Source organism: Ammodytes marinus (genome assembly GCF_949987685.1).
Source record: "Ammodytes marinus genome assembly, chromosome: 12".
NCBI classification, from domain to species: Eukaryota; Metazoa; Chordata; class Actinopteri; order Uranoscopiformes; family Ammodytidae; genus Ammodytes; species Ammodytes marinus.
Window position 1 is genome coordinate 23,769,262 of NC_137216.1, and position 24,293 is coordinate 23,793,554.

At 40.2% G+C, this 24,293-nt stretch overlaps 1 protein-coding gene across 1 annotated transcript; it reads right to left on the bottom strand.

Annotated features, from left to right (window-relative positions):
* Nucleotides 1–15,043: 15,043 nt before the first annotated feature.
* Nucleotides 15,044–23,701, bottom strand: shox (shox homeobox; the record flags this gene model as incomplete). The annotated part of the gene is made up of 6 exons (XM_080037650.1): nucleotides 15,044–15,133; nucleotides 15,550–15,762; nucleotides 17,928–18,016; nucleotides 18,218–18,275; nucleotides 21,540–21,748; nucleotides 23,461–23,701. 6 exons carry the CDS (start codon nucleotides 23,699–23,701, stop codon nucleotides 15,044–15,046), a joined length of 900 nt encoding a protein of 299 aa, XP_079893776.1.
* Nucleotides 23,702–24,293: the final 592 nt, after the last annotated feature.

The following is a 24,293-nucleotide window of genomic DNA, read 5'->3' on the forward strand; positions in this document are numbered from 1 at the left end:
TTATGATCGGTGCACCACTGCGATTAGTGCAGTATATAACCATGCTAATGCAGCTTGTGCTACTCTACGGCACCCAGCAGTTTAGCTAATGGCCTGAAGCATGCCACAAGGCGTATGCAAACACACGCTCAAAGCTAGCTCATTCTCTCTGTATGAAAAACACACAAGGCACAGATACCCTGCAGAGACAGCATTTTGTTGCAACAGCCTTTGTTCATTATCTGATGATAGCCTACTACAGAAGGGGACATTTTAAATATATTCAACATGTTATTTTAACTCAACTAAGAAGTGGTGTTATTTCGATCAGCGTGTAATCAGTTAACAATCATGAAGTCCTTTACAGAATACATTCTTATTGACAGACAAACAATACACATTTCCAGCTACTTGCACCTAAGTTTTTACTTTGATAAAAAAGGCTTGACCTCCCTGATCAAATGAAACTTGACCATCCTCTTAGAAATGATACGAAAATATAAAAAAATATATCTTTACATTTGGGAAGTATGAGAGTTAGATAGTTAGATCAGAAGTTCTATACCAAGTGCAATGCCGGAGCCAGGAGGTGATTAGCTTAGCTTAGCACAAAGACCGAAAATGGGAGGAAACAGCTGGCCTGACAACATCCCAGCCCTAAAAAAGCTTTTTTTAAAGCTTTCTTATTAAAATTGTTTTGAAAACAAATTTGTGGTTTGAGGGGAAATACATTTTGTAACTATTTCTTGGCAACTCTTCGTTTGACTTAATTTTGCCCTGCGATCTAGACATTTGTTGTTTTAAACCCTGAAAAGCAATGAACTCATCTACACCTAATCTCTTTATTACCTACATGAAGTATAGTATTACAAATATAAATGCATTGCTTCTTAAGCAGATTCCTTAGTAATACTTAGAAATCAAAGAAGCCATTAAAAAAGCCCTCTTTTGCAAAAACCAAAACCGTAATTCTTGTGCACAACCCCCTCATCTCTATTTCTCTGGTGTATGTAAGCAGCTGCTGCTGTGGCCAACATGCTGAAGGGTGTAGAAAGGGCTCGCATTAAGCCGATTCAATATCAAACATACTACACCTTAAAACAAAACAAAAAAGTACCATATTGCCTGAAAACATCCAATAATAGCCAATTAGATCATCAAAAATCCTATTCCCGTAATAAACCCTCAGACAAATACACACAGCCAGGGCTCGGAGGGAGAAAAAAAAGCACAAGGAACCCTAGGGCTGTTAAACTTTAAAGCTCCTGCTTCAAAAACTACATAAAATAAATGATCTGACTAAAACCATAACCCATGGAGACCTTGCTCACTGCATGATAATTGTCTTCTTTCATGACACCATCCATCCAGAACATTAGGCCTGTGTTCTCAGGCCTGCTGGGTGCTATCGTGCAGGGCAATCGCAAATGAGGGAGGGGTGGCTCAGAACGGCTGACCTCCGCAGGGAACTCTACAGCCCCCTGCTTATCCGGCCCTGGGGATCTGGGCCTACACAAACAATTTCAAAGACAAGGTTAGATTGTTGCAAACCGCCCAGTTACACTGTTGAGGTGCGTTGTACAGGCAGAACGTACACAAACATGATTTGTACACACATAAACAGGCAAACAAAATGCACGCTGGCTCTGGTTCTTACTCTTTGATTCTTTACTCTGTCTTTCTTTGAGGCAATTGCTAGTTTTCAAACAGGATCTATAAAAGATGAAACAACCTTTGCACTCGTCTCTCCTCTGATGTTGGGAGACATACCTGCAGCCAGTGTTATATTAGTTACAGCGTGTATTGATATGCAACATGCCCGGTGCAGTGTGTTGGCGGGTTTGAAACCGCTGTGTGTTTCTCCCACGCCTCTTCCCTTTGGACAAACAGAGGCACTCTGGCCTCCAACCGCAGGATTGTGTGGGATATGAACGTCTAATTGGGTCTCAGAATATCCGCGGAGAGGAGGAAGAGTTCATCAAGTTTTACATACGAACTCAACACATTCAGTCAAAGGAAATTCAAAGCAGGATTTATGGCGAAACAAGCGGTTGATTGAATATAAAAGTGAGTGTCTGTTTCTACACGGAGCGTTAGGGGTTATTTGTTTCCTCTTGAGTTTCTGTATATGCATTGTGTGTCTGATGATAAATTCAATACAAACTGATATGCCGCTGAGCATTCATCATAACAAGCACAACTCAATTTAGTGCGAGCCAATTTCCTGCCTCCCATTGAAAGTCATCCAGCGTGGGTTGCGCTATTCAAATCACAATTGAATTCATCTTTCACGGCTTCATCTAATAGAGGCTTCTTTAGTCAAATCCAACCCTGTTAATTTGCTCATCAATATAGCATAATCATTGCCTGTAGGGACAGACTGTACAGTAGCTTAACAGGGCCCATTCTTTTTCATTAGCACGTCCCACATTGTGTACCTACGACGTTTATTTGCTGTGGGGATAGAGGCAGTCAGCCAGGCGAAAAATAAAACACTCGTAGATCTTTTCCGAGGGCGATTATACAGTACATTCATTTTTGTTAGTGTGTTAATGTGTGTGCGTGTCATCCCTGCGGGTTTGCCGCCGTCAATAACACTCTATAAATTCCTCCAACACATCCATAATAACTCACGATAGGGTTCTCTGCCCTTTACTTCAAAGATGTATTTTTGTGCATATCTGATCGCCAGCAGGAAGCGGTAATATCCACGAGGCGTAGCTGCAGAAGTGAAAATCCTAATGATCATATTTATTAGCCAAGTGAATCTGTCAGAGCGAGATAATATGATGCTTTACTCAGAAGCGTCCTGTAAATAAGGGTAATTAGGTACTCTGTTCTCTTCAAAGCAAACAGCAGCCCTGCTGGATTTACAGATGCATCTTTCACTGGTGGATAATCATCACTGCAGAGTCTGAAATCCAGGGTGTCCATACGAATGCCTGTGAACACCTAGAGAATAGCATTTTTCAAAGGTGGATGATGTATGGCTTTATGTTCTCCACTGAGTCGACTACATTCCAATACAATAATTGATTTGTTGGTACTATTTTCTAACAGAGTGCGATTTGAAAGGGAATATGGGATGGTATAAAGGCTTTCTTATTGGCTAATAAACCATCTATCAATGAGTTGTAAGGATGGATGTGAACATTTGCATTTTTATAGTATCTCAGTACAGAAAATATAGCATAAAAATGGTTAAACTTAATAAGAAAAACCAATCTACTGTGTACGGGTTCCGCTTTTCAACTTTTGGGTGTCCAATGTTAAATTCACTGAAAAATAACCATTTTATTATTTTGCAAAAATGTTTGCAGAACATCTGAACCAAAATCCTTTTCATTATCATCATTGTTGTAAAAAAAACACTTTTGAACGACTCAAAAATATGTAGGCCTATATGCTACATCTTACAAATGTGTATGAGAAAAAGATACCTAAGTCAGCTGCTCTACATGTTGCATATCTGGCAGAAAGGCTCTATTCAGACAGAGCCAATTCCAAAATATCCACAACACAATCATTTCTTCTTAAAAAAGGACTGTTTGGACTGTGGCATTGCACAATTGTCAGGGAAAGCATCCATCTGTCCACATGCAGCCTCATTCTATTTATAAGGCGGCCATTGACGGACAACTACTCCTTAGGCATTCTATAGAAGACCAGAGCTGGCTGAGAGGCTGCATGTGTAGCTATTGATTACCAGTCAGAAGAGCATAAAACATCTGGGAAACAGTGAGATGAGTAGCAATCAGGAAAGCCCTCAGGCAATTTATAGACCCATTTGCCTTTATCGTATGATATACTGTATTCTCCTTCACCTAAAGTGGGAACAATAAGAAACCCATTGTGCCAGGAGTATGTTTCTGGAAATCTGGGAGCGTCCCTTAAAGGCATTGCTCCTCACCAATAAAATCCTTGGTCGGGTTAGAGGTCAAATGTGTGTGTATGACACATTGTTATTTCACATGGCTGGAGATGATCTCAATAGACTGTCATGGGGATTGTGTAAGTTAACCAAGGAAAAAATGTTTTTTCAAATATATAGGGGAGAACGGGGTAATTTGTCACACGGGTTGGTTGTCACAATCGTTATATCTCAGAACCAGAAGGCGCTGTCTGTGAAATTTTGGTATGTAAATATCCAGAATTGGGATCAGAGGTCACCTACATAGTTTTCCTTGGAGTTAGACTGCTGAATTTGAGGTGAGACGACTGTTTGTGTTTTTCATGTCAAATTGAAAATATTTAGCTCCTCAGTATTTTTCTTCTAGGCTTTTACACAATGGGTTTATAACAAAACACTTGTTACCCATACAAAGTGTGAAGGGTAAACTATAGTTTAGATTGTGGTTAGCAAGCTAATTAGTTGTCAGATGGTTGTTGGCCTTGATGCTAGCAAGAAATTCAAGTTGGGGTTGGTCGTCACATTTTTTGGGGGGTTGGTTGTCACATGTTATCTCAAGGCTGCAGCCAGAAAAGGAACCCAATAACGAAAGAAATTGTCAAGCTGTATCCTCACTGACACCCCAGAGAAGGAAAGAATAGAGCAGGAAAAGGCAGCTAGCATGCAAAAGAAAAAAGGACAACAAAATCAAAACAACCCAGTGCATCCCAAACTAGACCAGCTGCCAAGGCTACAGTAAGTTATGTAGGCCTATTTGTCAACTTGACAATGCAATTAAACTTTCAAATTTAGCTCTACTTTCTTGCCTTCTTTTTAAGATTATTCCCATTAAGATAACATTGTGACAAACAACCCCATAGTGTTTGACAACCGACCCCTTGATGGGGTTGGTTGTCACAATGTGTAAGGGTGTCTTTGATGATTAATTTCTTCTTTATTACAATAAGATAGAAAAAGTGAGGGGTACACATTTCAAGCCAACACCTTAAGCTTCAATTTAATGTAGGAATGACTATTGAAAGATGTTTAGGTGATGAGCAATTTTCACTAGAGTAAAAAGTGTGCCTACTTACCCCGTTCTCCCCTAGATTGTACATATTTATAATTATTTATAATTTATCTAATAGTGCTACATGCACTGCTCAGTATTAGGCTGAAGATAAGACTTTATGACTTAGGTAAAGGCTGAGATTCATTCATGAAGTCATAGGTCATGGAGAAGTGTGTGGAATGCACGTGGCGTGATAAATATACATACATATGCTGCCATTGGATTCAAATGGGAAAAATCATTGATTTTTATTTTAATATACTTTGCATTAATATTTCACTTATAATTACGTACGATCATATCCAGCATGCATATGAAGCCAAGGATCATGACATAAATTAAACACTGTGTAATTTAGATCACCATCAGTGCAATCTTAGTATTGTATTGTCTCGATGCATCTTGATTTGCATAAAATCATTATCTGAGTACAACCGGTCCAAGTTAATTCTGCATCTTTTGTCTATTAGGAGGAAGAATAAGCATCAGTCACAAAAAGAAAAAATGAATTGCTGAACAAATGCTGAAGCAGCAGTCTGGTGTTACACAGTGAATTCAGCATACAGGTTTAGGATTTGACTGTGAAGTTGCTGTTTTTATTTTACCAATAAGCAGAACAAAGGAGTCGTGTTGGGATATTGGTTTTGGCATTATATTTTGATTTTGATTTTGGTAAAGATTGGGAAGACAATGAATTTGGTTCTCATCAAATTCATTATGAGGAGCAATGTAATCTGTTTTGAAGAGCCAAACAGATAGAATAGTAGTATAGTAAAATTGTTGAAGTTCAATTGTATGCTACTTTGCTGCTATATTTTATCATGTTATATATATACACGCTTTTTCTCATGCAGAGAATATTAATAACGACTCTGGAGACCCAGACCTCCCAGGTCATTTTTGTAGAGTCCCTTACTAAATGCTTTCTTACCATTTTTGTAAGTATTAAGTTGCGTTGCAGCTGAACGTTAGTTAAACATTTGAAAGAATACTTCAGTCGTCGCCATTCACTTACAAGGTCACATTGTAAGGCGATACAGTTGATTCTGTCAGTGAGGCCCACTTTACAGACAATATTTGTCTACCTCTGAGTGTATAACTGCTAGATTACTTACATAGCTTGCTAAATTTCAGCTATTTCTGTCATAGGCATACTTATTGGAAAGGCCACCATTTTAAGATTAAAAACAGTCTTTTAAGGTCTTAGCTGTAGTTTTAGATCTAATAACTAATCCAAACCAGGCTGGTGTGTAGTCCTGAAAGATTCAGTGATTTGTCATTACTGCACAAAGAGAACTGCTGACCGTATTTTATGTAAATTTCCTACAACCGAAAAGTTCCCTGAGGACAAAAATCTGAATTCACTCCGTCAGGTCTGACCTATTGGCCTTGGAAAGTATGGGTTTAGACCAGAGACTCAAAAGCTTAATCTGTTCATCCACACTTAAATCTCTTTGTGGATTTGCAGCGGAGGACTCGTGCTTAATGACTCATGCTAAACGTCTGTGTGATGGAGGGAAAATAAAGGCGACATTTTTGCTTAGTCTCATGTTCCATCTTTATTTCAGATCAGCTATAGGCTCATCCCTTCTTATCAAGACTGTTTCATTAAACTAGCAACACAAAACGACAGTCAATCTTCTGTTGTTCACGGAAACTGGTTTGGGTAGAAGTTCAGAGTTAGTTATCTGAGTTAGTTTTCCAAACACACTCCCAATCATCCCAAGTTTTAGATCACAGTAAAAATATTTTCTGCACCGTATTTGCATTTTTTCCCGGATTTCATTAGCAAGACTCCAAAAACCGGAAGTTGTTTTCATTTGCATCTAAATGCATTTGACCCTCACACTGGAAAAGACAGATAATTATTTTCCCTGAAGTGTTCCTTGTTTGCAGGGCGAGTGGAGCAGAGTACAGAGCCACAGCAATTGCTCAAACATGTTTTTCAGCACAAATTGCGGCGGTTGGCTGTTTGCTTTTTTCATTAACATTCACCCTCTGTCTGATTGACCTGAATCTGTAAAAATCTCCTCCCAGCCAACTTGCAGGGGACATTCAGAGACGCAGATTTGTCTTTGTATCTGTCTGCTGAGATGAGATGCATTGTGGGAACACATTGTAGCATGAGGTGAGATGAGATGAGAAAACCCTGTCCATGAAAATTAGGTTTACTCATTTGTTTTCCAAGTGATGTTGGATAGATGGTGGGTGTACAAATTGCAGGACTTTGGACCCCAGAGCATGAGGGTCACATCCTAAGTCTTGCATTTGGTTATGTTAGGGCACTTTGGTTCAGGTTTGAGGAAGAATTATGGTAAATGTTAAAAAGTTATACAACCTCTTTTGTACTTAAAGTCAGAGTGAACTTATTCTGCATTAAACCAAGCCTAAAATCTTTCCAAAACGTTGTTTAATAGGCTCCTATGAGAGAGAACTTTTGTCAATAAAATACCATGAATATTTGATTGATACACTCAGTATCTAACTTGCAACTTGCGATTTAATGCAGGTCGCATAATGTTTCCTTAAAAACCCATTCACTGTAGAAAATCAATTGAACATGAACACAATTTCTCAGAGAACGGCTTCGTTGAGATGAGCATAATATGACTATCAAATGTAACATTGTCTTTTAAAACATATTGAAGTTCAAGAAACAACATCTTGATCATGTTTAATGCAACATCATTGGCAGGACTAGTAACCCCACATTTTTAGCAAAAGTCGGAATTTCTCAACTCATTTTAATATATTGATGATCCCTGTAAAGTGAGTATGGACAAAAAGTGATTTAGTCAACAAAGTGCTCTCCAGAATTGCGGACTCCACCTTTAATTTTGTTGTGGTATAAAAGCTCATACACACAGCCCAAGATGGTCCTTCCTGTCAGTAGAGCAAACCTTTAACAAGGCGCAAAGTCTCTTTTCCCCCTCGACTTTGGAAACGTATCAGAGCCTATTCTCTGTCAAACAGATGTTTCGCTGAGCCCCCAACAAAATAAATCGCTTCAGAACGAAATCCAAGCAGAGTGTTGAAAAATGAGAAATGATTTTGGTGACCTTTGCTCCGCCTATAGTCCAGATTAGCATTAACCACTCTGGGTAACTGAATGTGATAATAAGCCACAAAATAAAGATGGGAGCGTTATTCTGGACTGTCATACAAAGACTTGGAGCAACATTAGAGAAAATCTTTAAAGTTTTTTCACAAGAGAGCTTACATGATACGTTTACTTATGGGGTTTTTTTCTTGTGTTTCACGGCTAACTTTACCAAACCCTAATTCCCTCACAGTGACAAATGCAATTAAGACATCATGGTGCACCACCTGCTTCTTAACAGTGCAACTGGACGAACATTCGCTGAGACGAGGAAAGGGGAATTTGAGACCTCCTGGCAATCTGAGCTCACTAAAAGCTAATAGTCTTGGAATCTACTCTGATGGTCTGTTGGGATGGTTCGCAAACGCTAACTGTTGACATATGTTTCCTTTTCTCAACTAAATCATATTTGCTTTCCCATTTAGATGATTTTTTTGGTAAATAACCCAAAGTGTGTGTGCATACAAGCCAAACGGTATCGACCGTTTAAATGCAGCAAAATGGAGTGTGTGTTGTCTGCAGGGAAGTGCGGCTCAGATAAACAGGCATCGCGGCTGAACATAAAACTGCTGTTTGGTGGAGATTATTGATCACATTAATATGCAATGATTACTTTCTCAGGGTGAATTTGTTTTCTAAATACTTGTTTTGAAGCGGTGTAATTAAAGAGAAAAAAGCTTTTGAAGAAGACTCCAGTAAAGAGGTCTGACATTTTAAGAAACACATTTTTGATAACAGCTCTAAGTGAAGTGTTTGTTACTCCGAACTTCAATGGAGGACATTTCAGAAAGAATTATTGTTTCAAACTATACAGCAAAAATGTTTATTTGTACCAGATCCACCATGATGCTGTGCTGAACAAAACAAATAAAGACAAAACAATGATGCATCACTCATCAGGGATGTGTTTTCTTTCTCAAATGAAGCAGTTTTAGTTTGAAAAGAAAAGTTATTTGACAATAGTGTTCATGTGTCGCTCAGGGACTGTGGGCAGTTCAAAGAGTGTTTATGAACATGAGCAACTGTCAGTGGAAATGAGAGCCTGACGATACTCTGATATCTAAGTTCATCACACTTTGTGAAGCTGCTCCATCGACTTACACAACAAAGTTAGTTTCATTTCAACTTAGGCCAAGTACATGGAAATTATCATAATTATCAACATTCATAAGGCAGTTTGTTTCCTTTTGACTTCAGGGAGAGACCATATTCATGTGTGTACCTCTACTAGCTACTTTATGTATTCCTTATAATGTAGGATTGCTAATTAAGCAGCCATTTGTTTTATTCACTGTTTGTTGGTTAACTTAACTATAGTGCCATGGGGCGAGGAAGCAGAGGAGCTTCACCAGAGAAATTCACAGCAGGAAGAGTAAGTAAAACATATAATTACCTAACAGCAGTTGTACAAAGAAATATATACTGCAGATTTAGTATAATAAAAGCATTTGATTAAGTGAAATAAATGTTCATTCATGTAAAACAATTAAGGGGATTTTTGGTTTCAGGTCATGCAAATAAAAAGTCCTAAAATACTGGAAATGAGATGGTCCTATCATATGGCAAAGCACAAGTGTTACTAATACCAATAACAATGGCTCCGTTCTATTGAAATGTCCCAGTAAGAAATAACAGAGTGACAGCATGAACAATACCAGGACCCTGGTACTGACACACCTAAATGGAATACAGCCATCATTAAATTATTCACATGCTTTATATCAAAATTACTTTTTTGAAATACGAAATAAGATTTTTCTTCTAATCATAGAAAATTCTGTGACACTGTAGCGGGAAATTCAACCGTAATAAATCCAATACATTCTTTATTTATGTGAGTGTGTTTGATATTTTTCCAAATTAGAATACACTTTTGGGCTTGGCTACCACGTGAAACAGTACGTAGTCGGACTCCTGATTGGATCCCTCCCAGCAGTGAGAGAGAGAGACAGATACTAGACGAGAAGGAGGAAATGCTCGGGTCTGAAATACTTTGAGCCCACTGGATGGAGCTGCAACGGCACTCCGCAAAACCCCTCTCCACCCAGAGCTGAAAAACCAAAACATTGAGCTCCAAACTATTACAGCCATGCACATATTCCATATTGTATACTACATCTGCCATTGAACTAACAACAACTTATTGTAAAGGTAGAATAAATCACAATGTGTATATGCACTACAGTTGTGTAATTGAGTTTGTTTAAGGTTGGGAAAGAATGTGTAATGTAAAGATTACACTTAAATGACCTCAAATTGAAATGTTTTGTTATTGTTTTTAAGTCTCGGTATTTAAATATGGGGCTGATACATTTAGTAATGGGCTCAAATAGATGGGACATTACACTGCAATAGGACAGAAAATATAATGTTTTTATAAGATAACGTACTTGGACTACAATAACACAAGTCCGATGCTTGATCTGAACAGAAATTGCTAATGATTGTAACATAAATGGCTGAACGGAATGTGAACCTAATGCCCTGCTATTTTTTTCTCTCTCTCTCTCCTATAAATTCTTGACACTTTCCACCTCCACTGCAAAGGACAAAGTGTTGACCCAGACTTAAAGTGTTAGTTTTAATATAGTTTTGCACTGTTGATGACTCCAGATACATTTATGAGCATTAGCCAACAAAGCAAACCCAGGACCAGCCCAAACAAACTGGGATGAAAGGCGTCCTTTGATCCCCCCGGCCGACCGGAGTGACTTCAGCACTTCAGCTCGATTGTTTTCAGCTGAGGTTTCTCTGGGTGGCTTCACTTCAAGCTACAACTGAAACTGCCGGAACGGGATTTACTCGGGATTTAAGAACCACAAAGTTGGAAAAGAAAAAAAAAAAAGAAGGAAAAAAAAACTCTCAGCTAAACCAAATAGACGCTTTATTTTCAGAGTTGTTTGCAAGTATAGCCCCCTGGAGTTATTTTGAGATTGGGATGACAAAAAGCTGGAACTTTGCGTCTTTGCGTTTGCTATGGTCTTCTTGGCTATGGCCTGTGCTCTTGTCATTTTCACACCGCCACCGGCTCCAATGTTTGAGGCCACGACAGCTCACATTCCGTCTGATCATAGTTGTGTGTGACATTTCAAAGAGGATTATGAGAATGAAATGTGATAAAAACTATTTCCACGTGACCCCTGAGCACTTGACCTCTGATAGGCCAGCGCGCCGTATAGCACCGAGGCTCAGACTTCTGGGGGCTGGCATGTTGTGCAGTCAGTTTTTTTCACAGCGAGAGAGAAAAAAAGAATGTAATCTGCTGCATTTCCTAGAGATCAAAACCATTACTTAACACTATTTAAAAAAAGTGTTCTTTGTGGTCCCGCTTAGAGTGTGGGACATGTGAAATCAGTTGTTTTATATTAAAGGTTTAAGGAAAATCTGAGCACAATTCACCACGGGACCAAAAACTTTAAATTGGAACAATTAAGATTTTTTTTATTCTTTTCTTTAAAAAAACATAATAGGAAAACAAGAAAAAGGCAAAGGCTTTAATATCCCCACATCGACACACACACGACCCTCTCGCTCTCCACTATTAATGTATTATTGTGTGTTTCTTACTCGCGGCCAACACAAATAGCCTTATGTGCTTGAACATGTTGACAAAGCAGCCACGGCTCATTGGCGGTTGATGGATGGCCGAGTGTGCCATGCTAATTATTAGTACACATAAAAGGATGCTGTTATTTCCAGACCTGGCCCAGCAGGTCCCAGCCGGAGGGGTCACTGGGTAAATACGGAGCCATCAGTCTGCGGCTATATCACTCAATCTTGATGTATGAGCAAAGAGGTACAAATTAAACGCGCGGCGACCTTCTATGGGGGTACTGCACTCAACAGGACGCCATTTGGGCTAATTCCTGCATAGGGGGGTTCAGACAATAGGCCACTATACCACATGGAGTAATTACTTTGTGTACACACATCTGGAATTAAGCTCCCAGAGGAAGCTAATACACTTGAAGACGAAGGGGGAAAAAAGAGAGGCCAACCATTTTAGATGTGCAAAAAATTGAGTATGTGTGGGAAGAACAAGTGGAGGGAGCATGCAAAGTGTGCACGCATGCATGTGTATATGTGTGTGTGTATGTGTATGTGTGTGTGTGGCGTTTGGCGGGGTACTTGACTTCAAATGTAGATGCTGATGAACATACGCTAACTCTTGACCTTCTCATGTCATCTCCTCAAAGTTAATCATCGCCGTGGAAACAAGCGGTAAAAGATCCCCCTGTGAGCAGCGAGCTCAAAGAAGATTACATGTCATATATACAGTATCCCTCAAATCTCTCGCCCGCCTTCTATTTTCCCCTCTACGCTTATGGGCTTCCCGCTCCGGTTACCAGCCATCTTGCTTCTATTTGACGACGTTACAGGCCCCACTTTCCATACCAATCCTATCTGTGTCATTTTGACAAACACAGGCCAGGGAGATGTACCACGTCTATGGTAGGGTGGTGGTGGTGGGGGGTTGGGGGACTCCAGATTCTGGTTGCATCTGGATTTTATAGCTAGCTCAATTTTCCGTGCTAGTGTGCGGCTCAGATTGGATGCGATGAGCCGGGCTGGCTATGTGAACGTGGACCCTAGACTGATATTGATATTGATCCACAGGTTGCGAGAGCCACAAAAACAGTATGAGACACAGAAGGAGCACGAATCTGCATTAGGACATTAGGCGAAGGGGATCAGCTCCGGGCCCTGCTGTTATTATGTGGTTATCTCTGTCTTTCCAAGTCTTTTACCGGGATTATCGTCTTGTTTCTGTTGTTATGTATACCGAGTTACAAAGCCCGTTTCCACAGCAGCCTTGCGATACTGTGCACAGGACTATGGAAACTCAAAAGTCCCTTACAGCTCGTAAAAATATTTTAAAACTCAAGTACAAATATTTATAACTTTATTGATAGTTTACTTGTACAAGCTGTACATTCATATTTTGTGAATCAAAAAAGGGGAAAAAACAAACCGTACGATGATTCATGTTTAGGCATGCTTGCATTATGAAATGATAATCATTTTAATGGGTACAACAAATTCCATGGGGTATTGTTTAATTCAACCATCCCTGAAAATGTTTGTAAACTCGGACACGCTACATCTTTTTTTTCTTTGTTTTTTTTTATAGGCAAACAATGCACTACAGCCACACCTCCTAATTCAAATTCAACACTTGAGAAAAAAAAACATACAAAAATAAATGCAAAGCCATGTAAAAATGTACACTTGTAGTTCAACTATTTCATCTTTCATAAACTTTCAGACAAAATAATAAATAACACACCAATATGTTTAATTTAAAAATGGAGACATAGATAAACAATTCTTAATGGAGGTCTGTTGACAGAGGAAATGGGGTTTTTTTGGACACTGTTAGAGGTACATAGATCATCACGAACAGATCTATATATGTTTGGCGCTGCTCTGACAGCAGTGTTTAAAAAAAGTTGTCAAAATAATCTTTGAATCCCAGAGCAACCCCAAATATTAGGTTTCGTCTGGAACGGTTTGTTAAAATACAGTCTTAATCATTTGGAAATTAAGGATGAAATGTCACATATTACATGCAGAATTAAGCTAATCATATAAACGACTGCTCGGTTTTGGATTACAATGCTGATTTGTTGATTTTCCTATGAACATTTTCCAATACTGAAAAGGTAAACGTAATTTTTAGTAAAACAACTGATAGATACTATTTTTTTTTTAACTATTTAGAAACCAAACTTATTTCTGCAGCATCCATGTGTGCTCATGTTTTACCACAACAATTGTACCTGATGTATACAAAAAGAAAACGCTTGAATACATAGGAGGTATGTGGGATATGGCACATTTTGTAATGAGCAACTTTTTCTGGAACTCAATAAAATATACACCGCTGTAGAAAAACTGGTGTGTTTGGCAAAGAAAAAAAATCAACACTCCCAACAGTGCATGAAAAAAAAAACAACAGAAGAATCACGGGTCTCTTTATCGTTGAGGATTAACTGCTAGCTGTTTTGAACTTTTTCGCTATTTACAGTATTGCACTTAAACTGCACACCACCATTGCATTTCAGTTTGACTGATGCTTTCTTCATATTTTCAGAATTACAAAAAAAAGGAAAAGGAAAAACAAAAACAAAACGCGTTTACACCCTTTATCCGAGATAGTGTCCTCTTTGCTGATCACATGACAATATCAAACCCCCCCTCCCCCTTTAGTAAGTAAAGTAGTATCTGCTTGTAGTGCCATTTGTAAACACCCACGTACAAGAGCCGAAGTGCAAAGGCTATCGTCACTTCTTTACCCAGGATACAACACAATAAACAGAAGGAAATAAAGACAGAGAGACAGCAAGAGAGAGAGAGAGAGAGAGAGCACATGGTGAGGAGAAATGCCAACCGAATCTCGACGACACGTGTCCAGCAACACTGAGTATTGTCTCTCCCGTCGGCAGCGAAAGGAAAAAAATAAGTTGTTGCTTTTTGTTATAGCACAAGTCCATTAGAAGAAGCATATCAAACCGTAATGGAGACCTTTCACTTTGTAGGGCTATGATGTTTAGGAGGGGCGGAGGGGGGGGGGGGGGCATGTTGAATGGCAGTGTTAAAAACTGTTGTTGAGCCGTTTTATGTCGGGTGTGAAAAGAGGCCAGTCCCAGAAACGGTCCTCCATAAGAGCTCATGCACTCGGCGGCAGCAGCAGGGAACACAGTGGTTGGAGACGAATATGGCCTTTTTTTTAAATGTTTTCTTTTTTCTATTGAGAGTGGGGCTGGGGAGGTAGGATGGGGGGGCTGTAAAGGTGAGAGCCGTTCCCATGCCTCAGTGAGGTGCTGTTTTTAGTCTTTTTTTTTCAAACCCATCTGCATTGTCAACATGGCGGCATGCAGCCCAGCATCAGCAAAGGCTCTGCTTTTTGGGCCCTGCTGCTGCCTGCTGCCTGCTGCCACAGTTTGCTTTGTTCTATAACGTCCTCTGGTCTGACGGGGGGCCCCAGCCTCGGCCTCGGCCCTCACACAGACATCCACATGTGTTTGTACGGTCCTTGGGATGTGATCTGTGCCTGGAGTGGACTGAGCCACTGGCCCCGCAGAAGTCCTGCCTGTTGGGCGAAAAGTAAAAGGTGATTTCATTGGTATTTAATTACCGTTTTCTCTACAAGTGGTTTGTTTTGGCAGCTGGTTTTGTGACAATTTTCTCGCTCCCCTCCTTCTCTCTCTTTAGTTTTATGTTCTTCCACTCCACTGTTTCTCCCCCCTTTCTTTCTTTCTTGCTCTCTTACACACACTCCCTCTCCTCTACCCCCTCCTCTCTCTCTCTCTCTCTCTCTCTGCATGTGTTCCTCTCTTTCATTTCTCACTCTCAAGTGTTTTTGTTTAGTTTAGTTTTAGCTGTGAGTGTCACGGGCCCTTTTTTTCACAGGCTCAGTCTTGTGTGAGAGGCGATTATGGGCATCAGGCGAGCGGAGGGGGAAGCCCGGTGGGGTCAGAGTCCCAGAGCCTCGGCGTGTTTTCTTGCCTTGAGTCGCAGGTCGGCGATGCTGGAGTTCTTGCTGTTGCTTTTGGCAGCTGCCGCCACCGCCGCCGCCGCAGAGGCCGAGTCGGCCAGCGACGCGATTGGTAGTCCGAAGGGAGGGGGCGGGAACATCAGGTAGGGGGCGTGAGCAGCCAGGTGAGGGTGCAGGTGGGGGTGTGAGTGAGCGACACCGTCCAACTGGAGCTGGGCTTGGACCTGCAAAACAGCAAAAACGCAAAATGTAATCATGGGTGTGTGTGTGCGTGTACGTGTGTGTGTGTGTGTGTGTGTGTGTGTGTGTGTGTGTGTGTGTGTGTGTGTGTGTGTGTGTGTGTGTGTGTGTGTGTGTGTGTGTGTGTGTGTGTGTGTATGTGTGTGTGTGTGTGTGTGTGTGACATGAGGATTTAGGTTTCACAGTCTGACACTATTGAATTCCCCCTCTCAAATGTGTTACCCCCTCAAAGCGCTTGCTTACAGTGTGTTTTCTAAGAAAATAGTTAAGGGCTGCACCCTGCGCTTTAGCCCCTTTTTTCATGTCAGCTATTCTAAAAGTTAATGAATCATACATTGCTCTCAGACACACCATATCCAATTTAATCGCCCCCAGAATCAAAGTATTTTCCAGGACCCAGAACCGATTTGTTTAATTCAGACTGAAGACTCCGTTATACCCTTGGAAATATGCAGTCTTGCTATCCTGATTATGTATTCAATTGCATAAATAAACAACTGTTTCGCTAAAAAGATATTCACATATTTGGAGCTATAAATATTTATCCAGACATATTCCTGAGTCAAATGGGGGAAAAAAAACCATAAGGAGCATAGAATATCAGTTTTCACATTCTTGGCAATTATTTTATAAGAAGTAGGTGAAAATTAAGCATCCACTCACTTCAGAGGCAGAGAGCCTGTTGCCATTTCTCATGTGTTTCAAACACCACAGGAAGATGTGGGAAGACTAAAGTATTTCGTGCCTACTACTCCAACCAAAATAGAACGTTTTAAAGTCAAAGTCTCAACTTGACTTAATATTATTTTTTCACTTTGCCTTCTTTTATATTGGCCCTAAAAATACAAAAAAAATATATAATGACTTGAGTTGGGAGTCGTTAAATGAAAGGGAAAATTAATTTGAACCGCAAATTTAGAGTTGCTAAGCAGCGGCGTGATGGCATCCAAACAAGAACCAAACAGCAGGCGTTTCCACGCATCTCATTTACAAACAATCAGGTAACAAACTGCAGCTGTGCCTGGGAACTTCCAAAAATATAGTGCAATCACATCTGAATAAAATCTATAAGCAACCCACGGAAACTGATCTGGCCCTGACGAAACAGGTGGTGGACGGATGACATGCGTGTGCTTGTGCTGTTTACATCCTCATGCACATTATGCACATACGTTTGTGGCACATGTACACTCACAGCTACCGCAGTCTTTTGTTTATTACAATAATTGGGCAGTTTTTCATTACTTGTACCATGCACCTTACCCAACTGAACTCACTTGTTTGCTTGTTTTGTATGCATATGCTGCATTGTAATATCAGTGCAGACTGTGCGTGCTGCCCAATGCCTATTTCAACCTCAAACAGCGAGGAACTATCTCGGTATGCGGGCCTCAAGCCTCCACCCCTGCCAGTGCAGCTCAATGCCAATATCCATCAGAGCCTACTCCATTCCTCCGCTTTCATCATCTCTTTTATGTGCTCTCGCGCCTGCCGGACTGTGTTGGCTTAATTAGGCCGCTGCTTTTCAGGAGGGTCAAGCAGACAAAACACAGTGGCCCGGCCAGGACGCAGGAGCAGATAGCAGCAGAACAAATGTCTGTCAACCTTTTGTTTACCTACTACGGCCCCGAAACCCTGCCCCAAAAAGCCAAGGAAGTGAAAGGTGAACCAAGGTCTGAGCAGCTCCCTCCCCCTCACACACACACACACACACACACACACACACACACACACACACACACACACACACACACACACACACACACACACATACTCTCATCACTCACATCTCATAGCTGCATATTGCCTATGGATTGGTAGGATTGTACAAATGTAAAGGGCCTACTTTGCTTCTGATTCCAACATGCCAGCTACATGCATGCACACATTCACACACACACAAATCAAACACACACACAAACACACACACACACACGCAGCTTAAAATATTATTTCACATTGACTTGTTAGTACATATTCTTCCATCTTCTACTACATTACAAGATGCTGAGTTATCACCTCTTTTTGTCTGCAACTGCAAAAGCCTGCATATTTAATTTTCATCTAGATTAAAATCGGCCTGAGTTTGTGTTCCCCTGATTGAGTGAATGTGAGTTTTTCAAAGATTTGTGTAAAGAACATGGCCTACCTGTTGGAAGGGCATCCGGAGGGCGCCCATATTGACGTAGGGTGCTACTCTGCAGGCGTCCAGGTGACTGCCACCGCCCAGAATAACACCTGCAGAGAAGGGAAAGATGTCTGTCAGACAGCCAGACAGTTGTTGTTAAATATGTGAGATTAGGGAGTCAGAGGTTTTTTTTCACATGCAGTTAGAAATAGTGCCATATAGTCAAATTGAAATAGCAAAATAAAATAAAAAATAAAATAAAGGAAATTATAAATAAGAGATTTCAAAAGGTTATAGGAAGTGACATTTACCTTTGTGCATCTGGTTTTCTTGTTTTCGACATTTTGCTCTTCTGTTCTGAAACCACACCTATGAAAAAGCAAATTATCTATTAGAAAAACACAAGAAAAAGGGATTTTTTTTTAAAACAAACCATGTTATTAATGTCCATTTTATTTTCATTTCATATGAATATCATAATTAATGGACAGGACACTTATTTCAAAAATAAATAAATATAAATAATAGAAGCAGATTAAATATGATGCCACTGTTTGTGCAAAGAATGGTGATAAATTGTTGCAATAAAAAATAAAAGAAATATTCATATGATATAAAAAAAAAGCCCACAAAATGCTTAAATATTATGAAGGTCGATGAAACACACCACAGAAAAGCCTGAAACAAAGCCACAAGGTCGGTATATAGCCTACACGTGATATTTCACCTCACAGTAAATTATTAGAGGGACATTATGGTGCGCTAGATAATATAAATACCACAGCATTACAATACACCCAGCTCAGTACGCTGCCACAGACATCGCAGGAATATTAGCCTACACGATGATATTTCGTCAAAATATTAAAAATCTAAAAAAAAAAAGAGACAAAAGAACCGTTCGTTAACCACCGTCTAATTGGCTGACTGTCTTTGACGCTGCAGGCTACACGGCCTGTTGTTAAATCATCATCAACCTAATTTGCGTCGCTGAATAACATTATCTCCCCCCCCCCCCCCTTCGACCCCCGCAATGATTATCATTTACAGATACGAAATTAGCGGCCGGTCGCGGACCACAAAGAGACGCAGACTGATGATGATGATGACGATAATGATTAGGACTCAAGGTGCCGTGGAGCCATCTTGAGCTGCATAGATCCGCGCTCAACATTTGTGTCAATGGGACTACAACAACCATAGGCCAGTGAGTCGATAAAAGTGGCATTAGTGTATAAGAAGCGATAAAAAATAAAATAAAATACATAGTTCGGTCTTAAAGACTGATATTAAAAATATAGGTGTATGCATATAGCCTATTACAATTGAGAGACGTTATAAGGATATTATCAAATAAGAATATAAGATTGAAATAGCATAAACGTAATGCGATTTATTTTTTACCAATTAGATTAATTTTATTATTAATAATTGGATTATTATTATTATTATTACAATTATCATTATTATTACATAAAGGCAGAAGTTGTCATGGCTGTAAATAGGCGGTGAGTTATCAGCTCTGGTAAATTATGGTAGGAAAAGTGTTTATGAAAATCTCCAGGTGATGCAAAAACGCGGAGTAGCCTAATCCCTCGGATAAATCAAGGCTCATATTAGACGGGCCCGGGATCAATTCCAATTACGCGCCAGTATGTTAAGCAAAGTGAACTACACTGGTTCAGACAGTTATTTCTTCATTAAGGGCCACTCAATGATGCGCTTCACAAATACCCTAATCTCATTTCCTATTTGATTTTTTTAATAGAGACAGTGAATAATGACATTTAATTTAGCAGCGCGCCAGAAACCCAAAGATATTAGTCCTAACTGAATTACTGCCTGCTCCTCACCAAGCTCTCATAACTTTCAATTAGATTCATTGACAGCTGCTCGGAGCGCATGCAGGTTCACAGCCTGCAACAGCCCCGCTGCAATTCACTCTCTCACTGAATCTGGAGACAACATATCCCCCTTAAAGCCTTACAGGGGGGGAAAAAGGCCTCTACAAAACACTTTAAATTTCAAGGAGAGACCATCAACGCTGTGTTGTGTCGTTTTGAGCACATAAACAACGGCTGTGAAGTCTTTGTCAACCATATTTACACCATAAATTATTTAAATGCACCCGCAATAAACTTTATTAGCAACGTTATCCCCTTTTATACTTCTGTCAACCGAGGTGTGACAATGTAGGGCTCAGAGTGGCGGGTCGGTGGTGGGCTTATAAAACTCTATGATGGCTCTTATTCATCCGATTAGAGCGCTGAACAGCAGCAGAGTTGGTGCCAGAATTGAGTTATTTCTAATCTGTTTTTATGGGGACACTACATCAAGCCAATGGCAGATATTACAAAGAAAATGAGGAGGGATACGAGTTGACATAAGAGGAGCGCGTCCCCTCAAGCAGCCATTCAGGCTCTTCATTCATTTTAATCATTGGTTGGGATTTTTTCTTCTCTCTCTCTCACTCTTTCTACCCCCTCCACCAAACCCCCCAAAGCCTTCTGGGATCGCAGGGCTGCCGGCTCTTCAGGCCTATACACAGCTGCAGGTTCACGAGGTTGTTACATCCCGGGCGATTTACAGCAGTTTACACTTGTTTGATAGCACTGACTTGATGCTAATCGCCTATAAAATTATAGATAGGCTATTTCCCCTTATAGTTTCATTATTTTTACCTACTTGATAGTACGCCACAGACACATTTAAGTTAATATATTCATTTTAAATATGAATTCATTCCAATCTGAATCACAAAAATGGTGCAGACAAGTTTGTGAAGAAAGTGTAAAGTGTGAAAGCTCCCTGAAGGAATACGAAGAATGGAAAAATAATCGATTGTGAAGTACCTTAGACATTTTAAAAATTCCCACAGGACTATTATATGAACATGTTCGACATTTTAAATGGCTTTTACACAACATAGGTTGCATCATAGTCTACTGTGTCAGGCTTGTAATGTCATCCTGCAAACTGATGAGCTCTTGACATTATTTTGTTATTAATGTTCTATTTTTACACACAATAATCTCCTTATAGCACAAAATAAACAATAGAAAATGTCCCTTGATATCTTTATTTCTTTTTACTATTGTTTTTATGATATGATTTAAACGTGGTTGTATTTCATTGTAGTAATGTTTTACAAGCTCGTAAACATGTCCAGTATGAGGTACAACTCTTCCAACTGCTTGTAGGCCTAAACGAAGAATGTAAAAAAGGAAAGAAAATGACAGTGTGGTTGTATAAAACACTTCCTATGTTTTCTTACAGTTTTTTTCACTGAGTCAATTGTTCTTTAACCAATTACTTTTACGACTAATCTATGAAGTCTCCTAATTATGGCAAAATTTTGGTTATGCCATAAATAAACGACTGATTAGACATTAAACAAAAACTTTCACACAACACGTTAATGCCACTAAACAATTCACCCACACCTACTGTATGATAACTACATTGACCTTAAGATATAAAATGGTCTTTCAAGAACCTATACTATCAACGCCAAACACCAAGAATGATGTTGATGACAGACGAAGACACCGTTAACGCAGCAGCCTGGTCGTTATTGCCATTCATTTGAATCAGGTTACAGATGCAGAGAGAGAGGGGGGGGGGTCAGCTCACCTGCACCCTGGCCTCAGACAGGCCCAGTCGCTGGCTGAGCTCCTCTCTCATGAACGCGTCGGGATAGTGCGTCTCGTCGAAGAGCCGTTCTAGCTCGTTGAGTTGCTCCAACGTGAAGTTCGTGCGACTCCTCCGCTGCTTCAGTTTGCTCTGTGCGTCCTCGTCCTCCGATTTCACGTCCTCCTTTTTCTCCTTACACTCGTATATTCCTGTTAAACGACCCATGGTTTAAAAGAAGAAGAAGATACGTTTAAACTCTGGACTTTGAAGCTGATTAGTTACTTTAACACACGTACATTACTGGAGCCCCCATTGCCTATACACTGGGTCCTGCATGTCAGGGGCCTTAGGCCTGGTAATTTGGCAGCACCACACACGTTACACGTTAGCCTGTTTCTGCAAGAGACGGGCCCGTGGCTGCATCTCCAGCACCCAGACGTCCGTGCGTAATGTCAGTGCCGTGATTAAAGTAAATCAGTCAACACGGGGCAAGGAAGAAGCCTAATAAGGGTGCAAGGGATTTAAAGAGCAGTGAATTAAGTCCCGGCTAAACGGTGAAGATTTAGGTCCAATTACTATCCACCGTGAAACAGACTGAGGTTATTTCAGGCTATAAATAAATAAAAACAAAATTGGATTTCACCAGAAGCCTTTAGACTTATTTTTAGGCCTAACATCTTAAAATATAATGCATATGATTTAAAATCAGTAATGCTATAATGTATTTCCCACAATGTAACACGCTGCAAGGGTTTCAGTATAGACAATTGTATGAATGTTAAGCCTATACCGTAATATAAGGTGTTATCAGTGTGTTATTAATTAATTAACAGCCTCGACAGCTAATACAATTGCGTGCCGGCTTGGTCACATTTTGGTGTTTGTAGTTAGCTGACGTAAACATTATAATATTATGTATTATTAAATATAATATATTGTCAAATACTTGTACAAGTAATGACCATACACACAGAGCCAGACTATTCTCTTTTAGCTTTGCATAAATACAAAGACAAATGTCAGACACAGTATAATGCTGATCCCTTCCTTGCTGCAGCTATGGGATAAATATAGAGAGTTCAAATTACTCGCTAAATGTGTAAAAGTCTGCCCACTGCACACTTTCTCACTGCACTGTGACAAGAGGCCTGTCCTGCTTTTTGTCGTTACTATTTTTAATAAATGACGTGTAGATCTATTTTTTAGGAGCATGGTCGGTGGCATTTTTCCCAAATTTTACAGGAATCTTATAGCTGCAATTAGTTTAAAGCATAACTAATCTGAAGGCGTATGAAAACCCTACAGGCTACAGACACACACTAATAATGCAGTTTAACATTTAAATAATTCAAAATATATTAACAAAAAATTCAACCCGTACATGATATTACTGTAACTGATTAAGGACGATAGTGGAAAGAGATTGCCATACACTTAATGCACCCTGTAGGATTGTTATACGTGCCATATATTTTCCTGTTGGTAATAACATTTCAAATTAAAATTAGATAAAATGCAGTATTAAACACTAAGGATACAAGTACAATCTTTTACATTAATTTTGAGAAATGCCAACGTGATTTTTTTTTCGTTCGGCCAAAGACTGAATGTCTGAAAACAATCATCAAACAGTTAACACGACGGCCAGGCGAAAGGCCCGCCTCTGCTATGTAAAAGAATCACTTTAACGACACAATAATGCTTAAACTTTATAAATCTGCTTGAACTTTACGCGCGACATGATATGGCCCTAGCACAACTATCTTTACGCGTGGATTTGGAAAAATAAAAAATCACAAACATCGCTGCCGATTGGCTACGACACAACTGAACTTGAGACATTTTTTTAGCCGACACAATACGGAGCATTTCTTCAAATTAAAATAACATATAATAACAAAAATAAAACAAAAACCCTTACCCTCTGACGACCTCGAAACATTAAAGTCCTTGAGTTTCTCCTTTTCCAGCTCGACGTGGTCCTTGAACAGATGCACCGGGCAGCCGTCCGCTATGTCCTGCAGGTTTGTCTCGGGGCTGCCCAGCTCCCTCGCCCTGTTCAAGCCGCTCTCCAAAACTTCCCTGTACGTGATACTCTCTTTGGTGCTCTCCTTGGTTTTCTGATCGAAAGATTTCGACACGAATGCCGTAAGTTCTTCCATGGTTCGGCTTCGGTCGCTCAAGTCAGTAATAGTGGGTCCTCCTGGTCAGGGAAATCCACCGTGAATTCTCAGCGTGTGTTGCCCTACCTTATACCGTCTGTGTGTGGTGTCGGTATAGCCCTACTGCTCACGGATACGCTCTTTTTTGGAGGCTGGCAGTAGCAGCAGCAGCGATAGATAGAAGGGGTGGAGAGGAGGTGAGATCACTCCTGCTGTTGTGACTGTGTATTTGAGAGCGAACTATTTATACACGGCCACCTCAGCCCAGCCCCCCCCCCCCCCCCCCCCCCCCCTCCACCTCTTCCCTCCGATCTCTGTGTCTTGAGCAATTACAGGCCGGCTCGACTTTGCAGAATTCAACTTTCAGCAGCTTTTTTTTTTCTTCATCTTCTTCTTCTTACAAATCAATGATGGAGCTGCTGGAGGCGGTTAATTGAATTACGGGGTCATTAAAATGCCCACGGTGGCTCACTCCTGCGAGGAGGGCTGTATATGGCTGTTATGTTTAATTAATTCAGCGAAAATTCAATTAACACGATTAGGGAGAGATACGAATGCTGGCGTTGTGTGGGATTGCCCCTTGATTCATTTT